We start from the raw sequence: 12,287 nt of genomic DNA on the forward strand, positions 1-12,287 counted from the left end.
TTAGGTGAGAGGTTGTTGATGGTCTTTAACCACCTCTGTATGTTGGGCGATGAAAAAAACCTGTGTCTAGTACTGAAAAGCCCCCATGGCCTTTGTGGTGTCTGTATCTTTCTTTAATTTCTCAAGTGTAGAGTCAACTTGAGGGCCAAAGAGATACTCCTTGCCAAAGGGCATATTAAGTACCGCATGTTGAACTTCTGGCTTGATGCCTGAACATCTAAGCCATGCATGTCTCCTCAATAAAATGCTGGTGTTTATCCCACGAGTGGCAGTATCAGCAGTATCTAATGCACATTTGATAATATTGTTTGCAAATGTTTGCCCATCTGCAACAATCTGCTTGCCATGTTTTCGATGCTCATCTAGGAGATATTGGAGGAGCTTCTCCATCTAATCCCAGAGAGCCCGGTCATAACTAGCAAGCAAGTCCTATGAATTAGCAATACGCCAATGATTTGCCGCTTGTGCAGCCACTCTTTTGCCTGCCGCATCTAGCCTCTTGCTCTCCTTTTCTGGTGGCGGAGAGTCCCCAAAAGCCTGGCTGTTAGCTCTCTTCCTGGCGGTGGTAGTCAGTATAGAATCTGGTGGGACCAGAGACCTGATGAATATTGGGTCCGAAGGTGCAGGCTTGTATTTCTTATCCACCCTGGCTGTTATAATCCTAGAGTGGACAGGCTCTTTAAAGATTTTGTCTGCGTGACAAAGCATACCTGGAAGCAGAGGCAGGAAATTAATGTCTCTGTGGGTGGTGGCGAGGGCATCAAACAAAAAATCCATCTCTTTTGGATCTTTATGGAGCTGTACATTGTGATAACTGGCTGCCCTAGCAATGACCTGTTAGTAGCTAGAAGTATCCTTTGGAGGAGAGGGCCATGCAGGATATAAATCTGGATCCATGTTTATAATGGAGTCTGGATTATAAGTCCCAAGGGTCTGTGTCTCGATGTATGTCCAAGGCCTCCTGGAACGCTTCACCTTAAAAGTAACAGAGGGGGAAGCTACAGTAGGCCCTGTCCCTTCTTGTATATATAATCAGCGCTGTTTAGAGTTTATGGTCTCCAACATCGGTTCAATAGGAGACAGTGTAGTAGAGGATTGACTAGAATCCAGTTGATCCAAAGAGATCGTGTCTTGACTTTTCTGTACCGAAGATTATGGTCATTGGACCTCTTTGGATGCCAAATCTGATTCAGAGCTGCTTCTACTCGGAGCAGATACACTTGGTGCCAAAGGTTTGGTAGTTATCATTCGTACCGAAATGGAAGAGGTCGATACCAAAGACGTGGCAGTAGTCTTCATTTTCTTCGGTGCCAACGGGTCGGGGCAGCCGAAATGTCCTTCCAATATCAACTATGGCCTAGTGGCAGTGGTGGTCCAGTAACCTCAGTAATGGCTTTTATTATAAGTCTGAGGGGCTGTGATACTGAATCGCTGCGCGGATGGTACCTCGTGGGTTTCCATGCTGGACTGAACATCAGAGTCCGAATCTTGAATGGAGACGGCCTCCTTCTGCTCAGGTTCCTTCTGCGTGTGTTCTTTCGCAAAGATGTCTGGAGTGTTGGCTGGGGATTTATGCGCCATCTTCAACCTGCACGCTCTTCAGTCCCGAAGGGTCTTCTTCAATCTGAACGATCAATACATCACAGGTAGCCTCCTGATGATCTGGTGAGAGGTACAAATTACACACCTGGTGATGGTTGGTTTGGGGGAACTTGGAGTGGCACTGAGAACAGAAATGAAATGGTGTCCGTTCCATCATCCAGCAGTTTCTTCGTGCTGCGTGGAGGTAGGCCTGAGCCCTGCCGTAAAGGGCGGTTGGTCAGTACTGGTCCTGAAGAGCTGTAAACTATGAATGCAAAGTGGAAAACGTGATTAAAATAACAATACCGTAGAATAAAGGATAGACAGGAAGAAAGTCTGGGACCGGAGCAAGTCGAAGACGGAGCAAAGAATACATGTCTGAACCCGACAGCGGAGAGAAAATCTAACAAAGGACTCGATGCCCATGCGCAGTATCACTGAGAACGAGGAGTCATCCGATCGTCTGACTCAAAAAATGCTTCTTGAAGAAAAAAAAACTTGTAACACTCTGAGCCCAACACTAGATGGCAGGACCATGCAAAACTTGTGTTTCTACAGCCGCACATGCCATCAAACATAACCTTTTATTGTAAAATACCAACAGCTCTGTGTGTCTATTATTTCAAGGGGCTGGGGTGAGTGTTAAGCTTATACATGGAAACCCTCCCTGCAGATAAGAGTTCCTTGTTGAAGACCCCACAGCTGCAATTTTTAAATGTTTCTAAATTTAGTCTCTTCCACTAACTTGGCATCTTCAGCTTCATCAATACAGCAATGGAATTCAGGGACAAATAGGCCATACTGTTCAGACAGAGAAACAAATGCATCTTCATAAAACAATAGCATGTGAAGAACAAAATGTTCATAACTGGTACTATAAGGCATAAATAATAGTTTTTGTCAAGAGGTGCACACGTATTCATATTTATTATGTGAAAAGTAATACTGAAACAGACACACTATGAATCCACTGGTTACTAATCTGGGAGAATGAAGAAGCCTCCAAGGATTGGTCATGTAGCATACAAAAACCCCACATCTTGCTTGTACAACAGTAAAAGTTAAACCACTGGCACAGTTGGGTGGACAGCAGGTACTGTGACTGGAGGCGTTCCTCAAGTGAGGAAGCAATATCTCTCACATGTCAGAGAAGGAAAATAAGAAATGTACCAGCTGTTCAGACTTTTTATATACATCTCCTGCCGCTTGAATGCATACTTCATACAACATTATGTACAAAGGCCGTACTAATAACGTAAGGGATCTGCTTTAAAACAACTGGATCTGGGCTCCTTCCCAGCCCACGCCGAACAAAAATGTTCGGCTTCCTACCCCAGGGACTCTGGATTTTCCAATTTAAAAATCCATGGTAACTATTTTTCTTTGTTAAATCTTTTTTGTATTCGAACACAATAAGAATAGCAATACAACAGCCCACTGAAACTTAGGTGCACAAGGTGGTCAGCGAACAGATATCCACACGGTACTCTGTTGATCAAATCCCGTCACATCACACAAGGGGATAGTACAGTTCAACAGAGAATCGTAATCATTTTTGCAAATCAACACATGAAATTGGAATAAAGGGGAATTACAGTAGAGTACACCAAAATGTGCGTTAATAATGTAACTGGTTGCACCTGCATTAACCATCAGTGTCTCGATCTTTGTCACTTGATGTACCCTCACTTATACACCCTCCTGCAGCGTCATCAGTTCTGCTATTCTTCGTATGGATCTCGCTGCCGGGAACCATTCAGTCACATCTCTCTTCCAGTGAGCCAGCAAAGGCACTTTCTGCCCCATCCACCAATTAGCCGAGCACTGTCTGGCCAATACCAGCGCTAATTGCAGGTATTTGTAAGACATCTTTCTCCCCGTGGGTCTCACCAAACAGCCCAGTAGACAAAACTGAGGCGTGAGGGTTCCCTGCAGTGCTGAGGTGTATGTAATTCTATTCACTACTCATACCCAAAAAGCATTCACTCAAGCATATCTCCAAGCCAGGTGCAGAAAATCCACCCCATCAACATTACAACAGGACAGAAAGAAGCTCAGTCAGGATATAAGCAGCTTAGTTTTTGTGCTATGAAGAAACCTAAAGTGGACAAGCTTAAACTAGGCACTGTTTGAAACTTTTCAGGTCAGTCAATGTGCACAACCTGGCCCAGTACTCATCCATCAATGGTTCTCCCAAATCCGCATCCCAGGCTTTCTGCGCCCGCCGAGTCCTGTGGTCACGTCCACCCCCATGGCTTTATATAATAGAAACACCAGGTGTCTCACTGTCACCACAGGTCAACATCTCCCCCAGAGTACCAGACACAGGGGGAGCCGCCAGGAAAGTCCTCCATGTCTCCCTGGCGAACTCAGCCAAGCCTGCATACTGCAAAAATGCACCCTACCCCAAACTCCATCTGGATGTCCTCAAGAGATAATGATCTCGCCTGGGTACAAGTCACTCCAGTTATCACAGCCACTACTCTCTTGCCACGCCCGATATATCATGTTGGCTTCTTTGTGACATTGAGGGCCAAATATCCATACTAGGAGCCCACTATGAAAGGAGGCCCTACGAAGCTCTACGTTTACCCAATGTTGCCACACTCGGGCTGTCTGCCTGACCACATATGGGCTATCTTTCGATACCCTGGTTCCTTCCTCTGGACCCACACATTCGCCAACAGGCATTTCTCCCAATTGTCTCCCTCCACCAGCCATCGCTCCGCATGTTGCAACACTGATAACTAAGTTAGTGATGGTGAGGAAGAGCTTATGGTTGAAGGTCCTGTGCAAGTTATGGACTGAGGAGCCAACCATAACTGAGGAATTCCAAGGAGGTTTTTGGTTTTACTTCACAGACATAACTATACTTTTAACTGTATTTTCTAAAGTGAATTTCAAAAGGTTTTCCAAAATACATGTTAATTTTTCAGAGTAGAAGAAACCATAACTTCACTGTAGAGGTCTGATTCTCTTACATGAAATACTGAGTACTTCGCTACCATTCCCAACTCAGCATGAAGTGGAATCTTCACTGACTATGCGTTGCCGTGCTTGGCAGAACCCAGCAACTGAAATCAGTAAAGATTACACAGGGCCTACAGCTGTGCACTGCAGGGGAGGGGGACAGTGAGGCCCAGCTACCAAACCCTCTGCACATGGCCATTGACACACAAACATGTCTAGCCAAGAAAACAATCAAAAACAAATCCATAACCCCACTGAGATAGTCCAACACATGAGAAGTATGGATCCTTGGCTTTGATTAATGCCAGACTCTTCATAGTGGAAAAATAAATCCATTAGGTAAGTATTGCATTTCAGTGCAACCCTTTTCTTGAGTGGCTTGTGGGTAAAAGAGTCTAATGAAAACATTTTGGTGTTTGGAATATTGTTTGTCCAGTGTGTAAAAAGATAACGTAATGAAGAAAAAAACTTGAGTCCATAGGCATTGCAAGCTGCTCAGAGAAAGCGATTAGTCTGCATGAGGCACCATCACATTAACTATTTTGTGTGTATAGCTGTGGTACTAAGATCATTTTGTAAAATTGGAAACAGATTACTTGGACAGGTCTATTTAGGGAAAAAGCATGTTTATGTTTTCATAAGAAAACATGGCTTTCTTCCTCCAAGTGTGAGCGTTTCATTGCAACTAACAGAGTATTTATAAACCCTATAATGGAATGTGTTTCATCAGCATTTTCTGAAACAGGTACCATTTTGATTGGAGTTGATCTGAATCTCACTACATTATGTTGTTGCACTTTGTGTGCCTTGTTCAGATGAGGGTATTGCTTAGATTGTCATCTTAGGGAGTCAGAGAGCCATCTCCAGGCTACGATATTCTGTTCTTGCCTATCTGTAACAGCTGACAGAGTTCTTTGAGTGGTCCCAACAAACTATTGAGACACTTTCGGGGCCATAACTCACTTCTTGTACTTATTATGTTCTCTTGGTTGTCTGGTCCACAATGGAATGGGAGTAATGTTATCCACTGATGATTTCTGGGGTGCATGCTCACTGTGAAGAGGCTGGGAGGTCCCAGCTTCTCCGTTGCTTTGTCTCCTCGTTAGTCACTATGCAGGCAATTGATGGGTGATACAGTAGTAAAACCATGAGGTAAAGTAGGACCAAAGTACACATGCCACAGTTCTCAAGGCATGAAGCTTTGATTCAATTAATTGAAAGCCTTTTCTACATCAAGCATGTCTAACACTTAAGGGCCTGTACTAAGACCTCATGCAAGCAATATAGACATACTAGAAATAAATCCTGATTTGCTAATCCCTTCCAAAATTGAATTCAAATAACTCAACCAGTCAGATGGCCAAGATGTCACAAAAGAATGGTACATAAACTTTGTAAAGGATGTGTGTAAGCATTGTAAAAAAGTGATTTAAGGTTGTGTTTTTACCTGTATTCAGGATGCCGGCTCACATGATGTTCATCCCTATGCCATCTGTACCCCGGATCTTCCTAAAACACAGAAAACAACTTTGAGATAATGTCACATATCGTTTGTTTACAGAAATACTGAATTAATCTTATGAAAGACAATAGTAATATTAAGAGGTTAAGTCAAACATAATGCGCACTGTGACTCTTGTACTTCTCTTCTACTAATCTTAAAACGTTCAGTTCTTAGAAAGATTAGCAGAGATTTTTTCACAACAAAATATTTAGTTTTTTAAGGAAGGTTGGAATGTAGGAGGATGGCCTAATTTGCAGTGGGTACCTATGGTACTCACACCTTATACCAGGTCTAGTTACCCCTTATTAGTGAAATGCAGGCACTCTCTAGAAGCCAGGCTCTCTAGGGGTAGCTGTAGCTGAGCAGCGAAGGCTTATCTAGGAGACATGCACAGCTCATGCACTACCACCGTAGTCACACAGTACTCACACACATGAAAGAAAATATTCAGTGTTACAAAAATAAAGGTACTTTATTTTGGCGACACAAATGCCAAAAATACCATATAGACTATACTTCCTTAGGAGGTAAGTAAAACACAAATGATATACACAAGTATGCAGAAATAGGCATAAAAACAGTTAGAAAACAGTGCAAGTAATGAAAATTACAACCGTTAGAAAGTGGGCCTGGGGGAACACATACCAAATACTAAAAGTGGAATGCGAATGTCGGTTTCCCACTAAGGCAAGTGTAGTGTGTAGAAGGGCGCTGGGAGTATTAGAAAACACCAAACGTAAGTATTAGAACGCACCCCAGAGCCCAGGAAAGCAGGAGTAAATCACAGTAACTTTCCTAGAACACACAAGAACGCGAGAAAGAAGATATTGCAGGAATCAGAAGAGACTGCAAGACACCAGAAGACCTGGGGAAGAAGGTGACTAAGTCCAAGAAGCAAAGAAGACTCCAGGGAGGACAGGAGCCCCTGCTAACTCGGATGAAGGTGCAAAAGAAGAATCACCTGTGAGGAACAACAGTCCGTACTGCACCCAAGAAGACGGATGCGGGTTCTTGGTTGGTGCAGATGATGTCCCACGCCGGATGGAAGATTGCAGTCTGGTTTGCATCACTGGATTCTGCCAACAAGCCTTAGTAAACACAAAGCTTGCAGTTAGTGGAAAATGGCGCTGCCCGGTACCAGGAGGGACTTGGTGGACTCTACCCAGGAAGGGGAGTCAGAAGGGACTCTCAGTAACTCAGAGAGCCCACAGAAGACCAGGCAGCGCGCACAGGAGTTCCGCAGCACGGGGACAAAGAAGATGCAAAAGGAGACCCACGCAGCACTACAACAAAGGATCCCATGCTGCCAGAGAACCACTCAGGAAGATGTACGTCGCAGGATAGAGTACTGGGGACCAGAGCTGCACTGTGCACAAAGAACTTCATAGAAGGATGCCAACAAACCTGGCAACTGCAAAACACACAGTGCACAGGGGTACTGTTTTGCGTCAGGAGGCACACTCTTACCTCCACCAAAGTTGGACAGTAGGACGTCAGGACCATCAGGACCACTTCAGTCCACCACCCGTGAAGCAGAATCCATGCAGCTCGTCAGGAGAGGGGACCCATGCCACCGGTCGTCGATGCTGAGAGGTGCCTGCTGAAGCAGGGGAGTGACTCCTACACTACAAGGGAGATTCCTTCGTTCTTCTGGTGCAGGCTGAAGACAGGCTGTCCTCTGGAGATGCACAACTGGGAAACAGTTGCAGGTGCTGGCAGAAGCTGAAGATACAATGTTGCAGAAGTCATCTTTGCTTCTTTGTTGCAGTCTGTAGAGTTCCTGGATGGTCCAGATGCAGTTTCTTCGGTGAGAAGGTGAAGTAAAGGATGCAGAGGATTCCTGCTGGAGTCTTGCAATCCGAATATGAAGAACCACACAAGAGAGAGACCCTAAATAGCCCTGAAAGGGAATTGGTCAGCTAAACAAGTAAGCATCTATCAGGGGAGGTCTCTGACATCACCTGCTGGCACTGGCCACTCAGATGCTCCCAAAGTTCCCTGCCAACTTGGAATCCAAGATGGCAAAACCCTAGGACCCTCTGATGGAGCTCTGAGCACCACCCCTGGGGTGGGGATGGACAGGGAAGTGGTCACTCCCCTTTCCTTTGTCCAGCTTCGCAGCAGAGCAGGCACTGTGGGTCCCTGGACCAGTGTAGACTGGGTTATGCAAGGAGGGCACCAAATGTGCCCTTCAAAGCATTTCCAGAAGCTTGGGGAGGTTACCCCTCCCAAGCCTGTAACACTTATTTCCAAAGAGAGAGGGTGTAACACCCCTCTCCCAAAGGAAATCCTTTGTTCTGCCTTTCTGAGCTTGAGCTGCTCAAGCAACAGGAGGGCAGAAACCTGTCTGAGAGGTGGCAGCAGCTGGGGCTGCCTGGAAAACCTCAGAAGGCTGGCATGGCAATACTGGGGATCCTCTAAGGTGCCCCTAAAGTGCATGGAATCATACAACCAATGCTTGCAAAGGCACTGGGGTATGATTCCAACATGTTTGATGCCAAGCTTGCCTATGTTCGGAGTTACCACTATGTAGCTGGAGATAGGTAGTGACGTATGTCCAGTACATGCATAAAATGGCATCCCTGCACTCACAAAGATGGGGAAAATGGTCCTGGGGTCACCTCTGCTAGTGCAGGGGTGCCCTCACACACAGGTGTCGCAAAAGAAATGCTGCAGCCCATAGGGATCCCCTGGAAACCCAATGACCTGGGTACCTAGGTACCACATACTAGAGACTTATAAGGGGCACCAGTATGCAAATTGTGGGTGAAATACCGGGTCACCAGTTTGGAATAACCATAATTTAAGGGAGAGAGCATAATGACTGGGGTCCTGATTAGCAGGATCCCAGTAGAAACAGTCAAACACACTAACAAACAGGTCAAAGGTGGGGGGTAACCAAGCTAGAAAGAGGCTACTTTCCTACAGGTTGTGCCTGTGCTTTACCACTGGTATGGGTGATAAGGCTTCCTATCAATCAAATCTTTACTCTCAGCCTTTGCCTCCAGGGCACCAGCCGAGGGGGTGATAGATGTTCATCGGGATTAACTGGACCTTTAGAACTGCTACAACAAGAGTCACTATGGTGAGCACTTCAGACTAACTGCTGCATTCTTTCTATCTTATGCCATTGTCATAGAGGAATATCAATCACCTGAAAGAACATTGCTAAAAATATTCTTTAAAGGGTTAGGGGTAAAAGTGAAAATCTCATTTGGTGCGAACAGTTGCATTTGGGACAACTGAAAGCCTTTTCCTGCCTTCTTTGACTTAGGACAAATTAAAAACACATTTTTGCTTAGCTATTTTAATGCATAATCATGTCTGAAGTCCCATATGACTGCAGAGAGTTATTCCATGGTTATGAATCTGTGAGTACAACATGCTGGGTACTTGATGGCTACTTCAGGGATACATTCCAGACCGCTTGCATGGATGTTCTAGAGATATCCCCAACATGATCTGTCCTAACCGTCTTACAAGCAAGAACGCTTGCATTAATGTTGAAAATTTGCTCTCATTACCCAGTAGTACTGTGTGGTAATTTAAGCCTTCATGAAGGCAACATCCGGTGGACAACCCAATCCCAGCCACTTTGATTAAATGCAAGTTATTGCTTCATGTTTTCTCCTAATAAATACTGTTCTTTTTCAGGATATTCTTCCAAATTCTTAAAAGTGTACCAAATGTTTAATTATTGAAAAAGCTTGTACTAGTGAGCAAGACACTTTTGTCCATTACAGTTATGTTTCTGGGGGAGCTTGTTCAAAAGTGGACAGCAAATTAAATCAGATAGTTTAATGTTAATCCAGTGCTCCATGTAGTAGGATGGGGGAGCTACGGTTGCATGTCAGCATTTGCTACCCCATATTTGGGCAGCCTTCCACATGCTGGACAATAAAGAAATAATTTCCATCTTGACCACACTTTTCAGGAGTAGATTGTATTTTTCTATTTTGTTAATCTCTGCATGTCCAGTTGGTGTCCTGCAGAGTAGGCTCCATTTCCACTCCTGCCTTGCACCCACCCTTGAACATCTTAAGATCTGCTTTTTAATCTCCTGTTTGGCTTAGGGTTCCCTGGATGATATAACACGTTTCAGATTAAAGTGTTCTCCTCTACAGGATTTCTATAATAAGAGATATTACCTTCATACAATGCACACCAGACTGCTTCCAGTATCTTATATTGAACCCAGAATAATCTATTACGCCTAGTGACTAGGAACATCCCCATAGCAAAATCGGCTAAGGTTAACAATAAGATACTTTTTCTTGTTGGACTCTTTACTCTAGCTTACAAAAACTGTCTTTTCTGTTGAATCAATTCCAGAGAGATGTAGGAAGAATATGTTTGCACAAAAACAATAAGAGTGTAATTGTTAGTTATATTGCATATAAATAATGGTTGTTGGACTTTTTTGCTAATGCAGGGTCATCCCCAATCTTTTTGCCTCCTGCCTCCTATTTGTTCTGACCTGTTGCTGTTGGCTTTTGAACACTGAGCACTTTACCACTGCTAACCAGTGCTAAAGTGCATATGCTCTCTGTGTAAAATGTGTATGTAATTGGCTTATCCATGATTGGCATATTTGGTTTACTAGTAAGTCCCTAGTAAAGTGCACTAGAGGTGCCAGGGCCTGTAAATCAAATGCTACTAGTGGGCCTGCATCACTGGTTGTGCCATGCACATAAGCAGCTCTGTAATCATGTCTCAGACCTGCCACTGCAGTTTCTGTGTGTGCAGTTTTAACTGTAAATTCGACTTGGTAAGTGTACCGACTTGCCAGGCCCAAAACTTCCCTTTTCATACATGTAAAACACCCCTAAGGTAGGCCCTAGGTAGCCCCAAGGGCAGGGTGCAGTGTATGGTTAAGGTAGGACATATAGTAATGTGTTTTACATGTCCTGACAGTGAAATATTGCTAAATTCGTTTTTCACTGTTGCAAGGCCTGTCCCTCTCATAGGCTAAAAAGGGGGCTACCGTAAAATCTGATTAAAGTGTAGATTCCCTTTGGGAGCGGATGGACATGTGGAGTTTGGGGTCTCTGAGCTCACAATTTAAAAATACATCTTTTTAGTAAAGTTGATTTTGAGATTGTGTGTTTGAAAATTCCACTTTTAGAAAGTGAGCATTTTCTTGCTTATACCATTTCTGTGACTCTGCCTGTTTGTGGATTCCCTGTCTGGGTCAGTTTGACAGTTGGGCTGGTTGCACCTCACACTAGACAGTGACACAAAAGGAGCTGGGGTGTAGTCTGCATTTCCTGATGAGCCATCTGTGCTAGGAGGGAGGGGAGGAGTGGTCACTTAAACCTGAAAGGGATGTGCCAGTCCTCACACAATGCACTCTCCGACCCCCTGGTGAGTGTCTGGGGCCTGGCCTGGGCAAGGCAGGATTTCACATTCAAAAGAGACTTTACTTTGAAGTAGGCCTACTTCAAAGGAGAAATTGGGTATGAGAAGGGCACCCAAAACCACAGACTTTAGATCACTTCTGGACATCAAGAGGAACCTCTGCCTGGAGAAGAGCTGAAGAGCTGAGGAGAATTGCTGCCCTGCCTGTGACTGTGCTTTGTGGAGCTATCCTGCAGTTGCTGCTTCTGCCAGAGTAAGAGGGCAAAGACTGGACTTTGTGTGCCTTCCATCTTGTGAAGAAATCTCCAAAGGCTTGATTTAGAGCTTGCCTCCTGTTGTTTGAAGTCTCAGGGACAGCAAAGACTTCTCTCTGCCAGCACCTGGAGTCTCTGGAGATACTCCAGTCCCTGGGCCCTTGAAAGGAAAGCTGTTGGAAATCCAAGGAAATCGACTTCGGACCGACGCCGCTGGTGAATCCGGTGATGCCACCTGCAACCGACTCCGTGATCTTTGCTAGAACGTGACGACCTTCGCAGGCCCAACGAGGCTGCAGCCCCGCTGAAGTCTGCGACTCCGTGGAAGTCGCTGCACCACGTCATTACCGACGCATCGACTTGTTTTCACTCTTCACCAAAGGTACAGTACTTGGGGGTCTACGCGACTCCATGTCCGGCATCGCTGGTGTGGGCCTGTTGGGAACGACTCCGTCACAACACCGTGTTGACACCTCATCGAAGCATTTTGTGTTTCTAAGCGCTATTTTTGAGTTTAATCTTTAAAAATTCATAACTTGACTTGTAGTGTCGGATTTTGGTCGTTTTGGTCTTGTTTTGTTGAGATAAATATTTCCTATTGTTCTGAACTGGTGTTGTGT

The 12,287-nt window shown here is 44.8% G+C and overlaps 1 protein-coding gene across 7 annotated transcripts in view; it reads right to left on the bottom strand.

The window, feature by feature from the left end:
* Positions 1-12,287, bottom strand: part of PPHLN1 (periphilin 1) — a 427,069-nt gene that overhangs the window by 251,222 nt on the left and 163,560 nt on the right. For all 7 annotated transcript variants that reach the window (XM_069228844.1, XM_069228840.1, XM_069228838.1 and 4 more), the window contains one exon: positions 5,999-6,060. In XM_069228844.1, the coding sequence (XP_069084945.1) occupies positions 5,999-6,060 (62 nt within the window). The remainder of the gene's footprint in view (positions 1-5,998; positions 6,061-12,287) is intronic.

Source organism: Pleurodeles waltl, chromosome 4_1 (genome assembly GCF_031143425.1).
Source record: "Pleurodeles waltl isolate 20211129_DDA chromosome 4_1, aPleWal1.hap1.20221129, whole genome shotgun sequence".
Classification (NCBI taxonomy): domain Eukaryota; kingdom Metazoa; phylum Chordata; class Amphibia; order Caudata; family Salamandridae; genus Pleurodeles; species Pleurodeles waltl.